Raw genomic sequence first — 27,688 nt, forward strand, 5'->3', positions numbered from 1 at the left:
TTGCATAAATAGAAACACATCATTGAGTGTTAAGATGCAAAACACTTGCAGATCCACACTGTAGCATGCAGTTGGCCTGACCTGGATTTTGTTTTGGAGGAATGCTGGGCTAGTTCAGACGAAATGTGAGGAACATATGTGAAGGATCAAATGGGTTCTGAACACATGGCAATATTACACGAAACAAGAGGATAGAGTTGAGGAAAACTCAGACTAGTTTTCACTCAAAAGATTTAGTGATCCTGGCATCTAAACCAGTAAACTAGGTTGCAGACTGAAGAATGCAGTCTAGTTACTGTCTCTTTGTTACTTGAGGTTTAAGTTTAATGTTTAAACAATACTCTTAGGGGTCTCAGTAAACCACTGAGCAATGTGGCTTAGTTTCTATTTGTGCTCCTTTGCTAGCATGTTGTTGTGGTTAAAGTTTAATGTTTGAACAATATCCCAGTATCTACAGCACTGTGCAAAAGTCAGAGACTACCCTTCATTATTTCAATTTAAAGCCATTATGCATTATTAAGCATTAATCATTTTCAGCAAAACAAGCATAAAAAGGCAGCATTTTCAGGAAAAAATCAAGTACAAATGCTTCATTATTTATTGTGTCCATTGTTTGCCTTTTATAAAGCTTCCATTCTTTGTGAGTAACTTGCTTTCAGCTTTTTAAGGACATCTGCAGGGATATTTTTCCACACCTCCAAAGTTCAGTCTTAGAAGTTCGTTGCATTTTCTGCTTCTCACAATCCAAGTAATTCCAAACACATTCAGTGATGTTGAAATCTGGACTCTGGGGTGCTCAGTCCATTGTTCTAAGAACAACAGCAGCATCTTTGTTTGATATGCAAATGTTCTTTTTTGTCTATTTCCTTTTCTCAGAAACAGATTCTTGACAGCTGCACATCCTTTCAGACTCACAGTGTTGAGTCGTCTCCTCACAGTGGAAGGATAGACAGGAACACCTGTGGATGTTTTAAGATCTGAAGCAACAGTTGAGCTGATAATTTCCTTAGAAATACCCCCTGAAAATGAATAACTTGTACTTAATGAGCAGTCTGTGCTCTTTGGGTAGCAGTTTGTTGCAGTTCCAAACTGAAGTCGAAAGATTCTGGTTTATGATGTATGTGAAATTTGCTCTAGTTACCTTCCAACCTTAGTTAGCTTTGGTTTGTGTGGTTTGTGCTCAAACTGTTTTGCCCCAATCCATAAAGTGTGGTTGAACCAAAAAACCTTGTAGCAATGTGTCACGCCGGAAAGCACCTGTCTGCTCTGCTAGTTTTTCGTGTGCGACTATGGAAAGAGCAGAAGTGCAGCATGGAATAGGCAAATAGAGGAGATGGAGCAAGTGATAGGACCTTGTGTCATGTGTGTGGTGCAGTCCATCAGCAGAGAGGGGAAGTAGCAGGCAGCACACAGGCACTCCGACTACGTAACACAGTCTCTCACATTCAGAGACACACGCGCTTTTGTGACCAGTGAAATCAGCTCATGAACAGACGTGGCTGGAGTCCTCTCCCACCATGGTGAGTAACACTCATCTTTTTTTCAGAGCTATTAGTGGGAAATGTTCAGGCATGTAGGCTGTAGATCAACTTGTTAAAGAATTCTCAGTGCTGGAGTAGTTTACAGTGTCTGAATGGCAGCTCAGAGCAGGTAATGCTGAGCTCACCAGAGGATTGCTCATATCTTCCATTTGTCTTTCCTTCTTGGCAAAATTGCATGCGGTTGAATATCCTTAATGCAATAAGCTGGTGGATAGTGTAATCAAAAAGATGGACATATTTCAGGCAGACTTATATATTTTTTTTACAGTACAGTTGAAAAAAGTTCATGCTAAGTTTACAAAATTGCGCAAAATGAAATGTTGAAACTAGTTTGGAAGTTCTAGAGGGTTTTTTCTGCAATGTCATACAACATTGTGTAAGCCAGCAATGAAGGGTTGCTATTTTTGCTTGCTTCATCAACAAAGGTTCCTCTTTGCTTTTGGTAAACTTTACATGCTTCTCCATGTATCACTCTGTCTTAAGGTGCAATCAATATACTGCCAGGGCCTGTGCCACCTTAAACAGCCAAGATCTACGGGCAGGTCCAAAATTTTACTACTCACTTCTATAACTTAAGAATAGCATACCAATTTGCACTGACGTCCATGTAGTTACTGAATAATAAGTCTTATGTAATAAGCCTGGGATTTTAAGGGGTTAAACTAGTTTGGCATTCCAACCAATACCAACTGATCTTATGTTTGCTTACGGATAGAGTCAGAATTTTTCATCAGTTCCACTCCACAGCAGTGCCATTAGGCCAAAATGGAACCATGCAGGACTTGTTTAAAGCGTTGTCATCTAAAACACTCAAATCTTTCTTTATTTCTTTTACAATCTGCATGTTTCAACTTAAATGTACTAAAATTGATCTTGTTAGTACAGTATTATACTGCAAACATTATGAAAGTGATACTTCCTAAGCGTGGAACTGTTGTCTTTTTCGTGAGGTTGATGCTTTGCATGTCACAGAGCCGGTTCTGTGAAGCTACAGCGACTAGTCATATGGCCTGTAACTGAAATTTTCTATCAGGAGGAGTCCTAAGTTCTCATGTACACTCTATTTTTATGTATAAAAAAGACTCATAGTGCTGTAGGTACTAACAACAGCACATGAGAATTCACTCATGTTTGTTCTTGTGGTTGACCACTGCTACCAACGTGGAAAGTAACACAAGGCCGTTTACATGAAGGTTCCTCTGTCACAAGTGAATCTCTCCCGTGCTACTTTACTGCTTAAAAACTGACATTGTTCTTGGTATGATTCCTTTCCAGGACATGGGAACTACATAAACTGCTGTTGCTGTGGCAATAGCGATAGTGTAACTGATATTGACCAATGCTGCTTCCTGTGTTCATAACACAGAGTTTCTCTATCCTCCACCAGCAACTGCTTTGCGAGTCGACAGCACAGTTTGTACCTCTCAAATGAGAGCCAGTCTGTACCTCTCAGCAGCACAAGAATGCCTGCACTGTGCTTATCTGTACTTCCTGGTGATAGGTCTGTCCCGATTCAAACAATGCTCATTACTCAGGGTGTGTCAGCCAGCTTCACACACCTGTCCAGCCTGCAGCCTCACTGACTCCAGGACCAATAATCCTTTACAGGAACAAAGGAACAAAAAAACAGTTGTTCTGGTCAGCTTCCCAAGCATCACTAGTAACACAAGCGATCAGTTTTAAAACCTAAATTTGTATCTTTGTGGTAAAAAAGACCTGACACCTGGCATACTAGTTCCCACTGTGTTACCTGAATGACCAGGGTTGGGAACCTATACCTTAACACATTGAAGAATACCAGTCCTCAATACAGAATCTCTCCAGATCCTCCAGAATCCTAGGCCCTCTCTTTTAAACTCTCCTCTTTAGCACATCACACAGGTTTGCATTGGGGTTTAGGTCAGGGGGCTGGGATGGCCATGTGAAAATACACTTGGCAGGTTCACTACAGTTCTGGTTGTTTTAAATGTCTCCATAAATCTGGCTGTTTTAACTGCTTTATTGCCCTACCAGTGTATTTAGGGCATGTTGCTGTAGTCCTTGTAACCATTGCCTAAGTTATAAAGATCAAAATGCTTTTATCTTATTTGTGTATTCTCTAATGTTGATAAATGATTACCATAATTTGGCCTCTGTAGCACCTCATATTTATATCCTAATGAAACAGGATGTCATAGATGAAAGCTTAAAAGTACCTGAACATGCAGGTGAACTGAAATATAAATGAAAACATGCTTAAAAAACATTTTGTTCATAAGAATTTCTAGGGGTGTCATAAATTGCGATGTGATTTTGTTAAGAAAATTATTAATTATTAAGGGTTTTTGCTTTCTTAGACTACACATACTTCAGATAAAGGTTAAGTTTTTTACATGTGGTCAGTGTTAGACTGAGTTTACTTCAAAAAAAAAAAATTTCATTAGTCATCTTCACCAAATATGCCAATAATTGTGAAGCTGACTGTGTATTGTCAGAGTTACTTATGCTTTGTTGCAACTTTATAAAACGTCTAACTCTCGATTCTACATAAAAAGTACAATTTTAAATAAATACATAATGCACTGTTGTGATTGATGAATAACAAGGGATCTTCACATATTAATATCATCTACTACCAACTCAGTTGTTCTTCAAGGACATAAGATGTCAGTTTAACCACATATACCAAGTGGACCTGGTACCAGGCCCAAAAAGCAACTGCTCATTAACGGAATTACTCTGTGTGTCTTTCACTGTTGACAGCAGTAAAATTGTTTTAGCAATGTCAGCATGTCAAACCAGATTTTTCTGTCTGCTTCTGCGTTTCGATCACTATATAAACCATGCAAAAGGCTTTCTTGCTGAATGCATGTTTTTTTTATTTCCGCGTGAGCATATGAGCTCATCCACACACAGTTTGGCTCACTAAGCACAATAAAGCTTAATAAGCTAAACTGCGACAGTGAAGCGCTACTGATGTATGAAAGAAATTCCTACTCATGTGTTTTCTTGTTCAAAATAGTAGTTTGTGCCAAAAACTGGATACAAATCTCTTTTCTTTTTAAAGAAATGCAACAACAGCATTTATTCATTGAACAGGATACATAAAGCAGGAGACGTAGCCACTTTTTGTGTTGACTTGAAGGGTTATTTATGTGACCTATTGACCTCATTGAGGAAATTGGAAGAGACAACAATAGCAAAATTCATTTTAGTAAGCGTGTACCTGAGAGTGTACCTGATTCTCTCGACTCCTAGATGTTTCAGCACTAGCAATGTTGTTTATTTGTAAGCTATGTCATTGTTAGGAATTTTACATCTTACTTCGGCTTCCATATGATCCAATGTCCAAAATACAGCCAATCCGTTATATGATATATAACAGAAGTATATATGATATATAACAGCTGTATATATGATATGTGTGTGTTTTGTGGAGGGATGCATTTTTCAGACAGCCCTTGTCCACAGTTAGCAGAATATCTCACACTCCTTGTGTATGCAGATGCAGACCAATTCGAATATCACTGTGTGGAATCAAGTCCAAAGTTCTGGAGTCGACTCTCGATTCCCACATGCAATGCCTGGAATCTGAGAGTCGAATCTTTTTTGCAATTGACCTCAAGCCCTAATGTTCAGGTAACTATCAGTGCATTTAGACTGAGTTGCCAGATTATCAAGTGGACCTTTCTTATACCTACACTTAATGTCCATTCAAGTACACCTACCATACAGGTGTACTGTGTAAGTTCACAATTTTAGACCACTAGCCCATTTGCGGCTACACAAATCATTAGCCCCTCTCTATGTCGTCTTTGAATGAAAAGGGGCCATCATAGGACCCCAACTGACAAGATGGGAGGTGGACAGCTGTGACACTGATAGCAGTGACATGTGTGTTGGCATTGGTGTGAGTGTATCAGACATAGCAGCATGTAGTTAGTGAGTGTGCAAGCAGGGAAATCACCAGTGACACATCACGGCTGAGTGAGAGCAGTTTTAGCATAAATCACTCAGTATAGGTCAGGCCAGGGAGAGGTCGGAGAGTGGGGGGGAGGTGGGTTGGAGCACAGACTCTTAAAAATGTTTCCAATTCTTTTATGATTTTTAACTTAAATACACAGTTAAAGGATGATGTAAAGACCACAGTCAGACTCAACATCAATAGCAATGCATTTAAATGATATTTTATCAGTCCCTTTCTGTCCCTACTTAAAAAGTTGTTTGGCTCAGTTTCAGTCATAAAAAAGCACTTGAGACTCGCCACTTTTTTCAATACTATATTTAACAAGCCCTTGTCCACTTGGCCTTGCCATTTCCTCTTGGGGGAATCCCCAACCCCGTCTTAAAGGCCATTGCATTACTTTATTATCTCAAGTGAAGTGTGTTAGATGAGCCCTTGTAGGACTGAGGGACTAACTGAGCACAAGTCAAATTCAGCAGCAGAACTTGGGCAGAAATCATTGCACTCTGACACATTTCCCTTTTCAATGGCAGGCAAAGCTGTTCATAAGCCATAGCGATAAAATATTTTAATACTTAATACTGCAAAACCATAATGTTCAATTCAGTATGTTCACACTGATTGGTGAGGTAACAAACTCAATCTGTTAGACACCTGTTGATACAACTTCATTATTTTACTCTTCTAGCATGAATTCCATACTAGTCTGAGCTGGTCTGTGCTTGTCAGGGGTGGTTTAGATGGTCAGCTAGGATGGTCATCCAAAACGCAACATATTTTTTGCTGCCAACTATCTATGCTGGTTCATGCTGTTTTTTTCTAGTAGGGTTCCTCTCTTGTACCGTAAGTGGTGGGTAACGTAGGTGTGACACACTTTCAAGTGGCGCGACGAAGCTGGGGAGGAATTGTTAAGAACAGTATTGAAACAGGACCTGAATCTTTTAATCAGATCAAGCATGACACCACTACAAAATGTCTGAGGCTGGATTCATGAAAGTTTTCTTAAGAAAAAACTTGTGAATGTTCTAAAGACAAACACTAAGAAGTTCATAAGAATGTTCTTGAATGTAATTCTTGAAAAAATCTTAAGAAGTTCTCAAAACAATCAAGATTTTCTTAAGATTTCTTAAGAAAGTCTCCAACGTTTTCATGTAGGTTATGTTGTTTACCCTAAACAACGAGATATATTTTGAATTAGTGTTAATCTGCTCTGAGGACAGTAAAATTGAGGAAAAACATCAAACCAAGCATTCAAATATTTAGCAGACAAGAAATAGAGGAAATGGTGGAAGAAACTGCCAACTACGGAAGTCCAGAAAGGCCATGGGGTAGTTACAATTTTCTGGATTGTTATCTTGAGATAACAAGTTAATTATCTTGTGCTCTCAAGATAGCAAAGTTGTTATCTTCAGATCACAAGATAAATTAACTCGTTATTTCAAGATGACAACCAAAAAATATAGCAACACCTCATGGTCTCTCCAGACTTCTGTAGCCAACAGCAAAAAAAAACCTCTTGAGAAAATATGATAATTGTGGGATGACGGCGGAAAGCAAAAGGCAAGGATGGGCAAGAGTAACAGTGTCAGTGTGTGTGTTTGATAGTTGATTTAGATTAAATCTTGTCAACTCTTACAGCCTAAGACAAGTTTGAGGCAACTGTAAGGTTAAGAACACATTTGGAACATAGTGCTTTCAAGAATACCACTTGTTCTTAAAAATATTCTTAAGAAAGAAAAAAAACATCAAAATTTTAAAAGAATAAAGAATAACAATTGTTTCTAACTTTTTTCTTAAGAATGATTTTCTTCTTAAGAAAGAGATTTTCTTTCTTAAGACACTTTCATGAATCCAGCCCCAGGTGCCCAGAAATAGAAAAGAAAGAAAATTATGGGAGGTGGTGTCAAAACAGGAAAGATAGTGTGTCACCTAGTTTATCACCTGTAAGGTTGTATTATGTTCCTGTTGACTGTCAGCGGAGGTGCAAAGCACAGTGATGTTGTTCATTGGCCTGCACACAGTTTAAGCTCTTATACTAACAAAGTCATGCAGTGACATGATGTGAGGCAGCTAGTAATTCAAATACGTTCCTCACACAGAATGTTCTGCTTCCTCTTTTCATAATGACACAAGTCAGCAGTCTGGGTTGTCTGTAGCAGCCTGAATACCCTGTCAGAGCTTCAGGATTGTTCCTGTCTTTCAAGTGCTGTGACAGCAGGAACTTAGCTCTTACTCTCATTGGCGTCACTCTCTAGGTGCTACCGCTGGTTCCCCAGACTCGCACCTGTACTGGAGAAGTTCCCCTATGCAGCACATTAGCCTGTGTTAAATGTAACACTGTGAGTGTTTAAATGAACTCTTTCTCAGTGTGCATACAGGTCCACACCAATTCAAGTTGAACTTACAGTTTGTAATGTGTTGGTATTGCTCACTGCTTGTGGTGTTTAAACTGTTATGGTGCCACTCAACTGGTGCACTTCACACCATATGTACAGTACATGCTGTTCACAGCATTTGTTTGCTTAACTGTGTTAAGTGTTCACTGAACTCTTAGTGGTTTTCTACACTGCAGTTAATTGCACTAGTTTCCACCACTTAATGTTGTAAAGGTTTTCAGACATGATGCAGACCAAACTCACACACACAGCAATGTGGCTGGCTAGTGATACAATGAAAACTGGTGAAAGTTTTTATCTGAAATGTGACATAATCATGACAGTCAATATGCTACAAACTAATGCATGCAAAGTAAGATAAAGTTCTGTCAGCATTTCTCACTGTGCACCTACTCAGCTATGTCCTCATTCTCCTTAAGTAGCTGTTTCATTCTTGTCCTCTCAGTGCCACCTTGTTTTTCTGCAGTTCTTGCCACTGCTGTCCATCTTCACATGACTCATGTAACAAAAGTTTCTACATCGGTAATGCAAAAAACAGTAACAAACTGATTTCAGCTTTAGTTGAATTTCCGTTCCACCTTAAATAGTGCAAGAGTTACACGCTAGCACCTGTAGGCATCTGGATATAAGTATAACATTTAAGGTGGAACAGAAAATGAAAATAAGAAGATAACTTAAAATAAAGTTTTTTGTCCGTAATTCCATTTCATTTTAGTTCGTTTTTCCAGCGGACCATACAGTTTTCGTGTTTTTGAAACTGTCATTTTTATTTTTATTACAGTTACAGATTTTTTTCACTGGTAGTTTTTGTTTTTAGTAATAGTTTTGGTTAACCATAATTACCCTGGTTAATGACATTAAAAAAATATCTTTAACCCTATAAAATTTGCTATTTACACCGATCAGGCATAACTTTATGATGACATCCTCGTTTCTACGCTCATTATCCATTTTATCAGCTCCACTTACTATATAGGTGCACTTTGTAGTTCTACAATTACAGACTGTGGTCCATCTGTTGCTCTGCATACTTTGTTAGCCCCTTTACCCTGTTCTCCAGTGGTCAGGACCCCCATGGACCCTCACAGTGCAGGTACTATTTGTGTGGTGGATCATTCTCAGCACTGCAGTAACACTGATGTGGTGGTGGTGTGTTTGTGTGTGTTGTGCTGGTACAAGTGGATCAGACACAGCAGTGCTGCTGGAGTTTTTAAACACTTTGTCCACTCACTGTCCACTCTATTAGACACTCCTACCTTGTCAGTCCACCTGACCACTGAAGAACAGGGTAAAAGGGGGCTAACAAAGTATGCAGAGAAACAGATGGACCACAGTCTGTAACTAGAACTACAAAGTGCACCTATATAGTGAGTGGAGCTGATAAAATGGACAATGAGCATAGAAACAAGGAGGTGGTCATAATGTTATGCCTGATCAGTGTATAGCCCAGCTGAAGCTAATATTTTGGAACACTGACTCTAATGTTCGATGTGTGTTGAAGAGATGTGGGGGTACTATTGTGATGAACTATTCCATGTTGTTACTTGATGACACAATGGCACAAAGACATGCTGGAATGAACAAGGCCGGGGGTCAGCAACATGTGGCTTTTACTGCCCTGTTGTGGCTACACAGCAGAATTAAGTAAAAATAAAATAATCCTCCTTTGCAGTGAAAATAAAGCTCTGCTGATCATTCTAACACAGTTGTAACAATAAACGGTCTTAAACGTTGGAGTTAATGCGTAACTGCTAATTCACCCTTTACCCCAAAGATCGGCGCTCAGACTGCTGGTCACCACAGCAACGACAACAGTCTCACCTAGCTAGTAGCTAATTAAAAGGCAAAGAGAAAGATTTAGGACGAACATGGATAATTTGGAGACAAATGGACTCATTTGCATTTATAAGCACTCAGCTGGTTTCCTGATATGTTTAATCTGCAATGAGAAACTGTCAAACACTAAACAGTCACGAAGCTGAAGTCAGTTTCTGGGGACAATGGAAAAAATTTAACAAGAAGCTGGAGAATGAGAAGCTGACTTAAACCTTTTTTAAACTTTTAAAATGAGAAGCTGACTATTCCACTTTTGGAAAAGTTTCCTGCCGGAGATGCAAGAAAAACGGCTAGAGCTGAGCCAAAGCTTAAAGCAGAGCAAAGTAAGTCTGCGTTTTTGTTTCTATTATATTTTTTAGCTTATACTAACACATTAGCACCTACTGAGACATATTTACAGCCAAGATGGTAAAATGGACAAAAAATACTGTGGCTCCCAAAGTGGTTTGATTTTTGCAATTTTTCAAAATGGCTCTTCTTAACTTTTGGGTTGCCGACCCCTGAACAATGCAATTAAATGATAATCTACATTTTAGAGAGAAGGGCATCGTGTGATTTTCTGAGTGTTGAGAGGGAAGATCAAATATAGGAACACAAAAAAGCGGAAAGCCTTAGAATTTGTTGCTACACTCTTAGAGCTAAAATTGTTTTTTTCAGTCAGAACAGAGTGCTGCACACGCTCAGCAGACTGTACATAATGCTTGTGTTAATGTTAGTATAGTGTTGGGGTAATTACTTTAAAAAGTAATCCATTACAAGCTACTAAATACTTCTCTCAAAATGTGATGGGATTCTGTCATTTTGCCTCAAGCACTTTTCTTAAAATAAAACATGTCTAGAAATAAGTTAACCATCTTTTAAAATTCTAGAATTAAGATGATTCCATTTGCCAAAATATAGACAGCTGCTTCTGCAAACTCTTCTGTAAACTGTAAAATGTGCATCCAGGGGGCCCCATGCCTGTCTTTTGCCTAGACCCCCCAGAATCACCAAATCCACCCCTGAGGCCACACAGAGTTTTACTTGGAGATAAAGTCGAGGTTTTTAAGCCGTCTAAGGCTACCTTACTGGCGAAAAGTTATTGTCAAAAGCTGGACAAAACCTAGTTCCTCCCAGATGCTAATAATCTATCAGTTTCAATGATTGACTTGCTTTTAGACACTTTTTATCAAAGCAGTCCCACAGAAGAAGTGCATACCAGTGCAGTGTTCAGTCTCCATGGTGGTAAGTTTCCTACAGAGCCGACTGGATGCACATCCCTTACTATCCACACTTAAAATCCATGTGGCTGTTATTTCTGCATAGCACATACGCCTGGATTGGTTACTTCTTTCCCTCTGACCCACAAACTCTCCTAGATCGCTGAAGGCCATCTATCTTATCCTGTCAATACATACATCAGTATTAAACTTGTTTCTTTTACTGACAAGCAGACTGCTTGGTGGATCCTGTTATGCCAGGCTTTGAGGCATTATGTGACCACTGGCTTACTTACTTTAGTTGCTTCTTTGTTAGGAAAAATAGGGTTTCACAGTAAATGCTGAAGGTCAGTGTCTTGCTAATCTGCTCAGATTATTCTTATGCTGTAAGAATATTATCAGGGACCTTTCGTCTCTCTCCCCATGTGTTGGAAGTTGGGATCGCACATAAATGGTAATTTAAAAGGTAATTAGTCATTAATGCATTTCAGCCAGTCTTGTGATGAGGGAGGGTGGGGTCTAAATAGCCCTAATTGGTAGAAGGCCCACATTTATGACTGTATTTCCTTTATGAACTGTGTCCTGTTTTTGAAACAGAAAGAAAGAAGGTAGGTGGAAGAAGGAAGGAAGGAAGAAGGAGGATGAAAAGAATGAGTGGAAAGAAAGAAGAAAGAAAGAAAGAAAGTAAATACATGAGAAAGAAAGAAAGAAAGAAAGAAAGAAAGAAAGAAAGAAAGTAAATACGTGAGAAAGAAAGAAAGAAAGAAAGAAAGAAAGAAAAAGAAAAAACTGTAACACTTCACTGTAAGGTACTGGTCATAAGACTTTATGACACTGACATTATGTCAGTTGTCATGCCAAGCTTATGTAGGTGTCATGTAGCCTTATGAACAGTACCCTATAGTAAGGTGTTACCGACAAAATAAACAAGGCTGTTCTATGAGCAGGTTTGTCCAGCCTTTTGACTGGTAATGAATGTCCAGTGTACTGTGTTGGACTTTATGCTTTGCTGTCTTGTACATATTTACTGCACTTTGTGCTGAGTCTGCTTGCTACGCTATGATTGGGCAGCTCGCTGACGTGTGCCATCTTCATTTTTAATATTTGCATTTAGATACTGTCATGTTTCTTTTATGGTTCTTGGGCACATATTTAGATTTGTTACACTGTATGTGATGACGCCTCCAGCTGGCTATACACACCATCAGGTGCTCATACTTCCTCCATTGATTTATTCAACAAAAGAACTTTAAAAATGGCTATCCAAATGCTTCAATTTACAAAAATGTTACATTCTCATTAAAATGATAAAAGTAAAACACAATTGTTTGGACAGAAAGTTCACTTTTTCCTGGTTATGAAAACAAATTTGATTAAAATAAAATCAGGCAGCATATATTAATATGTGAGTACATTGCTTAGATTCACATCTTGCTGTATGATAGAGTCAGTTTCATAATGAGTGTAAGAGGTGAAACTATGGTGTGGAAACAAGACATGAGGATGTTGGTAAATTTTAATGTTGTGATTGTTAAGGCAGATTAGGCGAGGCAAGGGGCCCAGTTAACCTCTTAGGGGGCAGATTTTTTTTTTACTGCTGCTCATTAAGTTTCTGTGGTAATAAAAGTGAAGACCCAAGAACAACAGACGTTGAAATTTTACACTATTCACATTTATAGCAGCCTTTGTCATGTTTGTGCTCGTACCATAGCATCTACTACACTTGGATTTAGTCTTATTTTTATAAACATTTTTTCCCCATTGTCTGACAACACCTACTTCTGCACAGATATTTAGTAACTTCCTGCTGCTGTAGTCTATAGCGTTAGATTTACTCAGTTCCTGTGTGATCACAGCCAGGGTCAACCTGTGAGAAACCAACAGCCAGCAGTACTCACACAGAGGCAGGAGCAAAGGGGCAGGTAAAATCAGTTTAACGATCAGTTTTTAAATGTTTTTATGACACAGGCTTCATTTCAATTGTTTCTAAGAGCTTTTTTTATTTGATTTACTGTTTAGGATTAGAAATTCTGTTTAAAACCTGTCAACATCCTTAGCCTAGGAGTGTTGAAAAGGTGTCTCCATGTAAGACAAGAACTACTGTTTTAAAATGTGAATATGGTGTATCATATTACACAAACATACACAGAACAAATTGTCAGATAAAGCAACAGATTGAGCAATTTGACAATGACAGTGACTGGTACAGAATCGATTTACCGCTAACAGTCTAGATAGCAATAAAATGTATTTTTGAATGTCCAGTTTTGATGGCTATAGATTGAGCTGTTCAATTTCATGGTGAAACTGAAAATTAAGTGTTTGTTAATTTGTTTATTCAATATTATTGAGTAAGTAAGGAATTACTTTATGATAAAGATGCTACACCCATTTGCATGTCTGGTTTCCCTATTCTGTTCCATTCTGTTCCTCTCATTCTTTGGTTTTTGGCTTTTCATTTGCAGGACAACAAGTCAGATGTAAAAGCCATTATGGCTCGCTTCCAGGCTGGTGGTACCTCAATGGAAGCGGGGGCTGGGGGTCGTCCAAAAGCTGCCGTCCACCCCACATTGTCAGGCCCCACAGTGCCATCCAAAAAGCCTGTGCTGGAGACCAGCCTCTCAGGCAGTGCTGCTGCTAACTCCTCCACACCTAAACCCAGCTACCTAAAGAATACAGTCTCCACCAAGAGTGCTCCAGAGGCACGGGAGTCCCCCAAACCAAAGGCCCTTGTAAGCAGATTTGAAAACACAAACACAAACGAGGACAGCAAACCTCCTTTTGCCAAACCCCTCAAACCAAAACTGCCAGACTCGTCCCAAGACACTGAACAAAAGCCGCAGTTCCCCAAGGCACCACTGCACAAAGCTTCCACAAGCATCACTGCACCAGACTCCAAGAACACATTCCCTAAGCCGCCACCTGTCACAAGCAAGCCTTCATGGGCTTCCAAAGCTGAGAACAATGGAAGCAGCCCAAACACCGGTGCCGCTCCAAAAATGCCAGCTACTCTCAAACCGAAGAGTACCATCTCTTCGCTCCTGCAGCAGCCGGACGAGGCCAAGGATGCAGACCCTCTTAAAAAACCATTCAGTGGTGTAAAGCAGTCAAGCTTCCGTGCTGCTCAAAGTGTCTTTAACAAAACAGAAGAAGTGGCTAAAGATGAGGCCAAATCACTGAGTTCTAAAGAATCACCAGCATCAAACCCTGCAATTGCACCAAAACCTAGCTACCGGAGGAAACCTTCTGGATCCAGTATACAGTCAGTAAATGATGATCCTTCAGCCCCCAAAAAGAAGCCTTTACCTAATATTCTTGCCCTCGGCACTCCTCCAAGCAAACCAAACAGACCACCCAGGGTGAACCTTGATAAGTTCAAGAAAGCTGCAGAATCTTCAAATGAAGGTGAGCGCTGGGTCTTTAACCCTCTATTGCATACACTGTGACAATGTTAAAACATGTAAAATATTAAAAAGCATCAAATCATTTTCAGGTAATCAGAATGTTTCATTGTGTAAACAGAAGTGATAGTACTAGTAAAAGAGGTAGAAGATTTACTGACGGTAAATTAGTAAACCAGATCAAAGCTTGTACTTCTATCAGAAAAATGTCTGACTATGAAAGGGAAGATTGTAATTGGATTGCACAAGAGGCAAGAAAACAGTTCCATTAGCAACGCAGTCAGTACTCATAAATGAAAGTGGTAAACGTGCAGAGAGACCAGTTTCTGTGGTTTAGTTCTTCTGTCTTACACCTCCGACACCCCCTCTCCACCCCCACACTGAGAAATACAATGCGGAGTACAGTGTGAAGCTTCAATCTTTATTTTAGATGACATATGTCCCATCTTTACTTGGCTTCAGGCTAATGAAACCTTGCAGAGAGAAGGTTTCCTGTGCTGCAACTTCCTCCTTTAGTTAGTTCTTGCTTGTTAGCTGAGCCAAAACAGGGAAGCTCAAAATGAGAACAACATTTGGAGAAAGGTTTCATTTTTAGTCCAAGATGTCCAAGATGATGTGTTTGGTCCTGCTTTAGGCAAAACGTTACTGCAGTGTGGCTTAACTGGTTGAAAATGAACAGAGTAAATATATTATAGTCATATAAAGTACTGCGGTGTCAGCATAGACACAGGATAGGCCATGATTTCCACCACAAGAAGTGCTCCTACTTAAACACTAAGGCAGAAAGGCACGTATAAAGCATTTAACTCATGGGGGAAATCACCACTAGCTACAGGTTTCACCCTCATAATAGACCAAAACAGAACACACAAACTAAACCTGCAGCCTGACCAAAATAACACACATAACACATATACACAACTTGAACTGAAGCAACGACAACGTGACAAGAATAAACATTCCTTTTTAGGAAGTGTGTGCTTGCCATGAGCCTCAGCGTGTGGCCGCTCGCATGGCTATGCCTCCCTTCTTGGAGGCACTGGGAGCCAGTAGCAGGTCGCTACTTAGCCCCCACAGTGTGCTGTGTCAAGCCCCATGCAGCCAGGGGCGGTGGCAGCAATGGCGGCACTCCACCCAACTGCCATTTGCTCTCTTCACCGCCCATCAGAGCATCGGCATTTGTGTGATTGCTGCCTGTGCACGCTGGGGCCCGGTCACTGCCAATGGTGACTGACCTGGTCTGGACAATGGTTGCCTTCCAGCTGTTTGATGTGCCTCTCTCAGTGTGCATGAGCACGGCTGGTTGCAGTGAGGATATGGGTGAGCTTGTGATGGCAAGCACAATGAGACATCTGCAGTTCATGCTGCACTCGACTCATAGCCTGCGGCCGCCACTGAGCCCCTGGCCAACATTTGGTTACGCACCAGTCATGGCTTATGGTTCCTCAAAGCCCGTTCCACTTCAGACCACTGGTGGGGGCCACTATCCCACTTCTGACACCACTGTGGCATCAGCATAGAGTAAGACACAGGGGAGACCATGATTTCTGTAAGAAGGGTTCTTTATTAATCTCCAAGACGAAATGGCACACACAAAGCATTCACGGAATGGGAGAGGTCACTACAAGCCACAGCCTCACAATAGACCAACCCCCAACACAAAATACACTAACTAAACCCAGACCCTGAAACAAAATAACACAAATAACAAGTATGCACAACTTGAACTAACTACAACACGACAGCAATAAATAGTCCTTTTTAAGAGGGCATGCACCTAACATGAGCCTCCGCACAAGGCCGCTCACATGGCCACGCCTCCCGAACTTCTTGGAGGCAGAACGAACCAGTAGCAGGTCACTATGGTACTGTCAGTAAGGGCTTTTTCTGATAAAAACACACTGTATGTCCAAACATTCATAGATACCTGCTCAACCAACACTTCTTGTGAAATCAAGAGTATTAACTTTGCTGCAGTAACAACCTCTACTCTTCTGGGAAGGCTTTGCCCTAGATATTGGAACATTGCTGTGAGGAATTAATTACGTACATCCATATATATATTTATTGCATTGAGCACCAGCACTCCAAAGAATGCAGTTTTACTGCTCCACAGCTCAGGTTGGGGGGCTTTATACTCCTCTTGCTGCCACTAGGCACTGGGCATGGTGACCTTAGGCTCATGTGCAGCTGCTTCAGAGAGTCACATTCTACCGGCAACACTTTTCTTTTTTCCTTTGTCAGCAATGGGTGCACTGTAAAACTAGGAGAATTCAGTATTTGAAGTGGTGTCTGGAATCTTAAGAATTTTTAGAGAGATTATTGGGCCAGAAAGTAAAACGTCTATGGTAAAGTTTTAGGTAATCAGGCATAATAATGTTCAAATTATGGGAAACATTTTCAGCTGTACAGAAAAACTAATTAAGGATTTTTTGCAGGACCTGAATTAAAGAAAGGAGGACCTCCTCCACCTCTAGCATCTCACCCTAGCAGCCAAACAGCCTCAAACCTGCCACCCAGTTTGCCCCCTCGACCTCCAGGAGCCATGTCAGTACCACCACTCCCTGTATCATTATTTTTACGATAAATAGTTGTATTAAGTAATAATTGCTTTATTATGAATTATTTTAGTAGGACTACTATTCACAATGTGATGTTTCTGATGTTAGCATACAGCCAGATCAAGATGAGAATTATGATGATGTTGGAGAACTGAAGGACTCATTTATGGGTGAGTGGAGACCTAACATTATGGCTTTAGTGCCAAAACTCAAGATGGGGTGGAAGCCTAAATTCATATTGATGTAAAAATATTGTCACTTTGGTGATACAAGCAGAAGTAAAAATATCTTTCCAAAAACAACTTGAAAATAAACCACTTAAATACTGAGAAACTTGTAGAACTGCATTAGAACTTCTTAGTACGTTTTCAGTGTTTATCACCATCAGAACTGAAGTATGTTAGGAACTTTTCTCTTTTTGGATCATTTATGTCTAAAATTAAACAATAACGCTCAAAAGTCAACCAATCGTGAAGCATGCAGGTGTTAACAGCAATGTAAGAAAGTGAAATTGAACACAGAAAAATGGCTAAAATGCAAAAGTTAATTAATTATCTCTGAAATATACTTGAGTGGAAGTAAAAGTATTATCATTTCAAATTACTTATAAAAGCACAAAATCCACCCAATCAACATTTAACTGAGCAACTGGATACTGCTAACCTCTACCCAACACCCATGAAGGGGGTTTCTGTCAAACACTCAAATTACAGAGAAATAGGTTTAAACAACTTAGGAATTAGATGTTTACAACAAATACCTGATATCTAATTAAATATATAATAAGTGCAATAAATATCTAATACACATACTTTGTCTTTGTAGGAAATTCTGGGAGAGATGGCGAGGTAAGAAACGTGACTAGTGGTTTAACTTAAATAGAATTTGCGGAATTTTCACTGATAGTTTGTCTACTTTTTCTTTCATTTGCACAGGGAAGTGGAAGTGATGGGGACATGTATGAGGATCTTGATGAGAGATGGTAGGCAGTTTTCTGACCACATGTACTTCTGTTTCTGCAGGTGATGTGTAAAAACGGCTTTAGGTTTAGACACATGTCATGGTGCAACTGCTAAATCAGTTTCCAATTATATCACTGAGCAGGTCTGCAGTAGAAGCAAGGGAGCAAGACAAGAAACGAGAGAAGGAAGAGAAAAAACGGGTAGAGCAAGAAAAGAAAGATCAGAAGGAGCGAGAGAGAAAAGAACAAGAGGCGAGGAAGAAATTCAAAGTAAGTTCGGAATGCCTCACCAAATGTACAACCACTCCAGTTAACACAGATTACCATGCTTGTGTACAGTTCTGTACAGTACAGTGCAAAAATCAGAGACCACCTTTCATTTATTATTTACAGTCAAACAGCCATTGAGCACAAGTTATTCATTTTTCAGGAGATATTTCTGAGGATATTTGATATAAGACCATCCAAAAACAAGAGTTTCCACAACTGGAGTTAATTGAAGGATACCGGGTCTGTTAACAAACATACAAGACCTGGCAGACCACCAAAAGAGCCACCATCAGATAAACAGTACTTAAAGCTTTAATCTTGGACAGATCAAGCTGCATTCTTGTGTTATGACCCCACGTTTCATCTAGGGAGGTGGGATCAGTAACATGTGACTGGTGATGGAGGAACAGGTCAATAGAGCTTTTGAAGGCATTTTATTATAACCAACCACGATAAAAGGTGTGCTATGATACCTAGTACCACACTGGAAGAGTCAAACTGTGAATGGCACCAAAGAAAAGAACAAAACAAAACCTAACCACGCTAGCCGACTCAAACAACTGAAACAAAAGGTATTTGGCTAATTTAAAAACAGAAACAAAAGCTAACTACTCTAAACTTCCCTATCTAGTAATCAAAAGTACATGTGGTGGTGCTCGCCCTCTGACCAAGGGAACTAGATAAAGTGGACTTCCATGTGGTGCGAATGTATAGGCGCGCCCCTCTTACCTGTTTGAAACCCCAGGTTTCAAAAAAATAATTAATCACTTGTAAAACAAAAGTGTGCTGGTAAAATACCAACTGAAGCACTTCCCCTAACCCAAGAGAGAACTCTCATAAATGAAGTTAAGAGAAGTACTGGTAAAATACCTAAAACAAAAGCACACTCCCAGCACAAGAGATTAAACCACAAACTAAAACACAGCACACATCAGATCAGTCTTCTCTCTTCTTAGCCATCTTGAAGGACCAGGAGAGAGAGACACACACACACAAACAAAAAATGTACTTGCAGGCTTACACGTAACACTTGCTTCAGATCTGAAAAAAATCAGATTAAAACACAAACACTACACACAGCCCAGACCTCAACATCACTGAACGTGTTTGAGATTACTGTGATCATGAGAAACATAAAATGCATCCAACTTCCACGACTGAACTTCGGAGGTGTGGAAAAATATCTCTGCAAATTTCTTTGAAAACCCTGTTAATAAAAATGTCTGTAAAACATATTTTTCCTGCTTTTTCCTGCTTTTCAGTTTTGACTTTGTACTTGCCTACAGAACATTAGCGCCATATTACAATCATTTTACACATATATCTGCAGCAAAATTGTTTTATATTATTCAAAACAGTGATATCACACTTAGTAGTGTAAGCTAAAGAAGTTTAGGTCTCTCCTCCTATAAAGTTGGAACTTTGAAACTTGTACTTGATGGCCATTTGGACTGGAAATGAAATAAATGAAAGGGTGGTCTCTGACTTTTGCTTGGTGTTGTAAGTTTTTGTGAGTGTTGGGTGATAAATTGTTCCACAATGTTTGTGTTTGATTTCCTTGCAGCTCACTGGACCTCTTCAGGTTATCCATAAAGTAAAAGCCAGAGTGGACTGTAAGGGAGGAAAGAATGACCTCAGCATTAAACAAGGCGAGCCTATTGACGTTCTTCGGATTATAGACAACCCCGAAGGACGATGGCTGGCCCGGACGCAGGATGGGTCCTGTAAGTGGCAATGTTCTGTTCAGAGAAGCACTGCTGTCATAGTGTGAAGAAGCAAGTATATTAAGACAGTTGGCGACATCCATGTCTAAGTATATTTAGTCCTAAGCTGGATGTTATCTGAAAACAGTAGGAACCAACATTGTGTTTGCAGTTCACAGTGACAGCAGTGTGATATATGCTCAGAATAAGACTACTGTGTGTTGTGGTGGAGATGCTGAAAGCCTCTTTCCCATTCCAGACGGTTATGTAAAGACAGAATCAGTTCAGATTGACTTTGATAAGCTGAGGAATCAAGGCCTCTCCCTCCCCTCTCACATGGACCAAGATGACGGAGAGGTATATGATGATGTAGCCCCTCAAGATGACCTAAATAGGTACAGTATCTACACTATGTTCAAATTCATGTGATTACTGTTACTGGGCTTTGAGTTGCCAGCTTCTTGTGCACTAGTGTTCAAAAGTTTGCCATGTAGCTATCATATAGGTGCACATTATAGGTTTACAGTTTTTGAATGCAGCCCACCTGTTGCAGTACAATTAGCCCGACCATCAATAAGTGACAATTCATCAAAGTAAGGTGTTGGGCCACCACAAGCCACCATAGCAGCTTTAGTGTGTCTTGGTATAGATTGTACAAGTCTCTGGAACTGCAGCGAGGCATGAAACACAATTCTCATAAAAGATATCCCCTCAATTGTTGTTTTGATGATGGTGGTAGAGAGCACCGTCTAATATATCAGGCTGAAATCTCCCAAATGTGTTCAATCGGGTTGAGATCTGGTGACTGCAAAGGCCAGAGGATATGATTTACATCATTTTCATTCTTATTAAACCATTCAGTGACTCTTTGTGTCCTGTAAATAGGGGCACTGTCATCCTGTAAAAGACTATAAAGGTGATCAGTTTCAATAACTTGTATTAGTTTGCAGTGAGCTTTCTCTCTAAGGGTGCTACTGTAGAGGTTAAGCATTCAGGCCTGTAGCATTCTCTTGGTGTAATGCTACACATGCACTCGCCTGCTCGTGGAGAACATGGTGAAAGATGACTTATCTGACCATATCTCTATTTTTACCATATCTCTGTAGACAAGTGGTTTTTGCACCACTGAACTCTCAAATGAGTGTTCATCTTTGTAACGAGGGGTTTATATGCTGTGAGTGTATTATAGTATCCCTCTTTATTTATAACCCCCAATTCCAAAAAACACAAAGTTTTATGCTTTACCTTATGCACTTCATTGTTTTTGGTAAAAATGCGCTCATACCAAATTTGATGTGTGCATGAAAAGTTGGGACAGGAACACGTTTATCACTGTGTTGCATCATCTTTCCTTTTAACAGTACTTGATAATCGTTTCAGGATTAAGCCCGTTTTGAAAGCAGAATTTTTGTCTTTCTTCTGCTATACAAGTCTTCAGCTGTGCAACCGTAGAGGTCTTGTGTTGTAGTATTGTAAGCTTAATAATAAATAGGAGATAGTTCTGGACCGCAGTCAGACATCTGCCATCTCTGATTACGCAGCCGTACTGTTGTAACATGTGTAGAATGTGTCTTGATGTTGTCATGTTGGAAAAGACGGCACACCAAAAGGCAGTATATGTTGCTACAAAATGTGTTCAGCATTATTGGTCCCTTCACAGAGCAAAAAACCTGATACCATGACAGAGACTGGCTTTTGAACTTCATGCAAGTGACAATCTGGACGGTCCATTTCTTCTTTGACTTGGAGAGCACAATGTCCATTATTTCCACAAACAAACTGAAAGGTTAGCTCGTCAGATCACAGTATGTTTCCACTGTGCATCAGTCCATTTCAGGTGGGCTTGAGCCCAGAGAAATCAGCAGCGTTTCTGGATGTTGATATACGGCTTCTGCTGTGCATAGTACAGTTTTACTTGCATTTGTAGATGCAGTGACAGATGATGTTTGTTGACAGCGGTTTTTCAAATTATCCCCAAGCTCATGTGGTAATATCCATCACAGAAGCATGCTGGTTTTTAATGCAGGCCGTCTGAGGGGTCAAAGGTCACAGATATTCGGTTGTGGTTTTCAGCCTTGTCCTTTATGCACAGAGATTTCTTCGGATTTCCCGAATATTTTGATGTTATTATGCACTGTAGAGGATGAAATACCTAAAAAAAAAAACCTTGCAATCCCAGTTTGAGGAACACTAGCTTTAAACTGTTGACTGTCCAAACTTTTTTGGAACATCAATTTTAGGAAGAGCATGTATTTACAAAAAACAATGAATTTGACAAGGTAAAACATTACAAGTTGTCTTTGTTCTGTTTTTTTTTTTTTAAACAGGCTTAAAGTAGATTTATTAAACACTACTTTGCACTGACATTCTAATCAGCATTGCTCTTCTGTTTTTTCCTTACATATCACACTGATGCATGAGCATCACACTCATTGAATATGTGTGAATCCTATTAAAACATTAGCGAATTTAGCAGTACTGTGACTGAAGCTCCAGCCATCCATTCACCAGTAATGAATCCTCTTTCAAAGTCACTTAAATCTTTTTCTATTGCCATCATGATCCAAAATTGAGGAAAAGTGGGCGTGCTTAGCATTTTTATACATACCACAGAACATGGTAGGATGTTAACTGCTTAACTGCATCATGCAGTACACCTATCCGGAAGCATCTGCACTGACGCCCCTCCACTCATTAGGTCTGTTTGTCCTTTAATTCGTCAGCTGTAAAATGACCATTGAGTGTAGATACGACGTACCTAATAAACTGGCAACTCAGTGTAGTTTGTAAATGATGTTATGTTTAATCATCGATATTACGTGTTTGGGTTCAATAGGTAATAATTCTATTGTTTTTGATCATTTCAGAAGTAACAGTGGTCCAGGGGGTAAGTTTGTACAGTTTTTACAGCAAATGAGATCAAAATGAAGAAGGTCTATATTTGGGCTGGCCTAAATATGCATAAATGTATAAAAGCTACAGAGCAGGAAGAATTTGTGAATAACACTGCCCTCTGCTGTTTGTAGTTGTTCTACCTCCACCACCAGAGGGAGATGGAGATGTGTATGATGATCTGGACGATCCCAGCCTCATGGTCAGGTGAGAATACTTGGACGTTGTGTCAAAACTGCGCTGAAATGAAAGCAATATGTAGACACTGTTTCTGATACTGTTGATCTTAATTGTACAGTGTAATATATCAGGTGTGTGTCTCATCATACCACATCCCCACACTAGCAGCCCGGAGAGCAAGTTTCTTCCCAATCCTCTCAGCTTCTTTCGGATGCTAAAAGTTCCCATTGAGCGGAGAAAAAGCCCAGTCTGCATTAAAGAGTAATTTCCACATTAGTAAGATGGAACCACATAATGTTCTTCCTTGAAATCATAACCCCCTTGACTAAAAGACCTTCAACATCTTCATGATCTGCAGGAGCTCAATCAGTTTCACCCTAAATATACATAAAATCACACTTGATTGTGTCTTATTGTGTCTTGTGTTCTTATGTTCTTGAATGTAACTGCTTCCAATCTGCAAGCAAATCCCTCCTCAAATAACATTCTTTAACATGTAACTCTTCTATGCTTTATTAATTGGTGTGATTTACTGGAAAAGTGTATTTTCTTTACTTCATTTCTTTTCTAATCAATTTCCTTTCACTTTTGATTAATATATATTCATATATATATATATATATATATATATATATATATATATATATATATATATATATATATATATATATATATGTACACACCACATATATATACCACCGATATAGTGGTAAAGTGAATGTTTCTTTACCTACAGGGTGCCTCCTCCTCCACAGTTCAACCAAGATGGAAACACAGGTAAAGATTACTCTTACTCACTGCTCTCACTGACCAGCTCTCAACAGTACTTTTCATTCATACCTGTGGCTTTACACCTTTGCCAATCCACAGTCTTTTTATTTTATTTTATTTTGTTACTTCTTGCATGGCACACATGTCCCATGCCTGTTATAGTCTTCTCCCACCTCATCTATATTGACAGTAAACTGTTTAAATAATTCTCTGTATAGGCCTATATATTTTTGTAATAAAATCTGTGGTTATATCTTAGATTTATTTGCATTAAACACGTATTACTATGCCTACCCTCATAAAAATAAAGGTGCCAAAACATTATTTGGAGTGATGCCATAGAACTTCTTTTCTTTCAAAGAATTTTGTAAATGACATGTACGAGTGTGAAGAACCCTTTTAAAATTCAAATTACCTCAAATCATTTCTAAACCAATTAAATGTCAAGAACCACTTAGGAACCGTTATTTTTAAGAATGTATTCTGTAATATTCATTTAAAAAACTTATATAAAAACTTATATAAACTAAGTTTGGAATAATTGACCTACTAACAGTTGTTGTTCAATAATAACTTACAATGTTGATCAATACAATGTTGATTGAAATACTATAAACTAGACACCAAAGCATGAACCAATGGTTTGTTCCCCATTGTATTATGGGAACAATAAGAATTTATGACATCTAGCATATTTAGTAATTTCTTGACATAACTATAAACAGTATTTGATTAACAAGATTTGGTCACCACTTTTCAATTATGAGACATTCTGGATGTTAATTTTAATATAACTTTATTGTTTGTACTAAACAGCTTTCTCAGGTATTATGGAATCATCTACAGCTCTGTTTATGTCTTCATTTTTACAGCTTTCTACAAATTTTTTGAAACCTACAGAACATTAGCACCATATTGCAATCATTTTACACATATATCTGCAGCAAAATTGTTTTATATTATTCAAAACAGTGATATCACACTTAGTAGTGTAAGCTAAAGAAGTTTAGGTCTCTCCTCCTATAAAGTTGGCATTTTGGAGATATGAGATTTTGTTCCGAGGACTTGGCCAAAAAAAAGTGACTTCCATTCCGTTTCTCAGGACCTTCATGGGTTAACATTCATGGGTTAATCACATCACATAAACCTACAAAGAATTCTATTTGCAGTAAAATTTAGTGTTTTGTTTTAAATTCATCATCAGATCAGTCATCAGCACCTGGCTGTGATGAAATTTATGATGATGTGGACGCCTTCCCAGCACCTCCTCCCCTCAGCAGGTACACTCTCACACCACCGTCACCTATTTTTAAAGAAAAACATTCATACTGTATACTAAATAAGAACGACTGTGTCTTATGCTACCTTTATTCATGTATTGTTTTTGCTGGTTTGAACTTTTTCTCCAGTCTTCCTCAAATGAAGCCAAAGGCAAAAGCTGAGGTTAAGATAGACGACCCGAAGAAGCAGAAGAAATTTGAAAAAGAGGAGAAGGAGTTCAGAAAGAAGTTTAAGGTACTGCATATAAAGCCAGGTTCCCAAGCCCAGACTAAGCCTAAGCTCAGACAAAAAGTATTTCCAGTGGAGATTCATCTTTGCTACTGCGTTTTAGTCTAAAACCAGTCTAATCCATTTCGAGTAATTTTACCATACATATTTGCTGATAGTTTTGCTGCATAGGAAAAAAATCATCTTATTTTATGTGTTTTTTTTTTTGTTCTACACACTGCATGAGACATTAATAACTCTAAGCTGCACTGCTTTCCAGTTTGAAGCAGAGATCCAGGTGCTGTACCAGGTGACAGTTGGGTGCAGTAAGAAGGGCAGTGGGAAGGACCTGACTGTGCAGACTGGAGAGGTGCTAGACGTCATCCATAAACCAGAACATGACAAACTCATCTGCAGGAACAAGGAGGGGAAGTGTGAGTATCTCTTTCTCCATATGAAGTCAGTCAAACCCAAACGAACTGATAACAGAAATAAAAACGTGTGTATCTCTGCTTTTACAGTTGGATATGTCTCAGTCGACTTCATCCGGTCTGAGTAAGTTTAGTATAAAATGATTTTAAATATTATACATTTGTTCGTTTCAATATATGGAAAACTACAAACAACTCGTGTCCTCTGCTTCCACAGGGATATTGACATCTACGACGACATTGGTGATGGTAGGTCGTCTAAATACTAAATTGTTTCTGTAGATACAGTGAATTAGACATTACGTGCTAGGGAAATAGGGCCCCGAATCATAGAAAACTAAATATACCATTCAATCTTAAGTCCCTACAGTCCACATATTATAACTAATTTGCAATTTACATAAACCTTATTTCATATAACAAATTCAGCCTGCAGCTGTTTAGCTACACCCATTCACGTTGAAGTCATAAGGAGTGGTTTACCCCAGACTGCTTTTTCAGTGAGGCACAATGCAATGTAGCCAATCAGAACAGGCTCATTTACATACATCAGTCTTAAAGGTACAGTAACAAAAGTAGCCTGTTTAAATCAGGGATAAAGAGAGGTTGGAAATGGTCATTTAAAAATAAATTATCATGGTTTTCAGGTACTTAAAACCACACAAACATTATAAATGGACCTCAAGGGACATTATTAGTCCGAAATGGGCCCTTTAAGATCGCTATACTCTTGAAAATTAGGGGTGTAATGATACACATATCATCGGGATTGTTACGATTTTCAATTCTGTGGTTAAGATTCATTTTTTGATATAAGATTTTTAAGTTAGATAGTTGTGGCCTCAACATAGAAAGGTGTGAGAACAAGATAGTTACTAAAGCATGATTTAGAATGAGATAACTAAGCTGCGATGGTTGCGTTGTGGCCACAACTTAGCAAGGTGTGGGAAGGAGATAATAAAGTTGTAATGGTTAAATTGTGGCCACAACATAGTAAGGAATGGGAACAACTAAACAATCTCGTTCCCACTCCTTATTAAGTCGCATTAGGATCCCATGCCTTAGTAAGTGGCCATGCATTGTTTTTATTAAGAAGGGATGTCATAGTAACATGACTAGTTTATGACTAATCTATCTATCTTTACAGACTGCATCTACGATAATGACTAAGGATTTCTGAAAACATCAGCATCTCTTCATGCAGCTACTGGTCTTGTTTAATTGTACTGTGTGACAGTTCGTGTTGGGCTTATTTATTGCATGTATATATGAGCGAGTGGCAGGACGCACTCAACATGTGATGCAAATTGTTAGTGGCACTGTTTATGTTTAACATTTTAAAATGTTGTTCAAGTTTTGCCTAGGAAACTACTGCATTACTATGTGTGACACAAGTATTTATAGATACACCAGAATCAAAAAGCAGTCAGGCTAGCCCCTCCCCCCACCACCTTAATTTGGCAAAGCAAAAATACATCTTTTTATATGTAATTTGAATGACATCTATAACACCATATTCATCGAAGAGGCAGTATTGTGTTTGCCATTTCTACTTTGGCCTATGATTTTTGTATCCTGCATTATTGCACTGTACTGTTACTTTTTAATAAAGAATATTCAACAACACAGCAGTCCGCTTCGTTCACTGATACAGTATGCATGAGGTAGCTTCAGCAATATGCATAACCAGATTCTGTTTTCAGTGATGAATAGGCCTACTTCAGCACTCCATCCAGCAGATGGCACTGTCCACAGAGATTAGTGTCATTACCGCTCTCAGTGTTAGAGGTCTGTTTACAGAGTTACATTCATTCAGTGAGCCCAAAAACAGTGCTGGCTCTGTGCTGCTGGAATAATGTTATAATACATTACATCAACACAAATTTCTAACATTTAAAGTTAAGCTACAAATCAAATTTACACAATGTTCCCTTTACCTCATATGTAGCCTAACTGACCAGCCAAGTTTGGTGCCTGAAGTCAAGTCAAGAGGCTTTTATTGTCATTCCATCCATGTACAAGTACACAGTGGAGTGAAATTACGTTCCTCCAGGAACAAGGTGCAACATGGAAGCCTGAAGCTTCCTTCTGTAGTTTCACACAGTCTAAAACAGT

The 27,688-nt window shown here is 39.1% G+C and overlaps 1 protein-coding gene across 3 annotated transcripts; it reads left to right on the forward strand.

Moving 5' to 3' along the window:
- Positions 1 to 1,347: 1,347 nt before the first annotated feature.
- Positions 1,348 to 27,201, forward strand: fybb (FYN binding protein b). Of its 3 annotated transcripts, none has more exons than XM_036587583.1 (19): positions 1,348 to 1,520; positions 13,381 to 14,320; positions 16,755 to 16,863; positions 16,986 to 17,047; positions 17,703 to 17,725; positions 17,813 to 17,859; positions 17,982 to 18,108; positions 19,673 to 19,832; positions 20,071 to 20,206; positions 22,679 to 22,698; positions 22,838 to 22,910; positions 23,049 to 23,144; positions 23,620 to 23,660; positions 24,859 to 24,934; positions 25,064 to 25,169; positions 25,423 to 25,576; positions 25,664 to 25,697; positions 25,791 to 25,822; positions 26,721 to 27,201. In XM_036587583.1, the coding sequence occupies exons 1-19, from the start codon at positions 1,518 to 1,520 to the stop codon at positions 26,741 to 26,743; spliced, it is 2,262 nt and encodes a 753-aa protein (XP_036443476.1). In that variant the 5' UTR covers positions 1,348 to 1,517; the 3' UTR covers positions 26,744 to 27,201. The 3 variants fall into 3 exon arrangements, with proteins under 3 accessions (XP_036443476.1, XP_036443477.1, XP_036443478.1); XM_036587584.1 differs by having other exon boundaries at positions 23,052 to 23,144; XM_036587585.1 differs by lacking the exon at positions 23,049 to 23,144 and having other exon boundaries at positions 1,349 to 1,520.
- Positions 27,202 to 27,688: the final 487 nt, after the last annotated feature.

The sequence above is a fragment of the Colossoma macropomum genome, unplaced genomic scaffold, assembly GCF_904425465.1.
Source record: "Colossoma macropomum unplaced genomic scaffold, Colossoma_macropomum, whole genome shotgun sequence".
Lineage (NCBI taxonomy): Eukaryota > Metazoa > Chordata > Actinopteri > Characiformes > Serrasalmidae > Colossoma > Colossoma macropomum.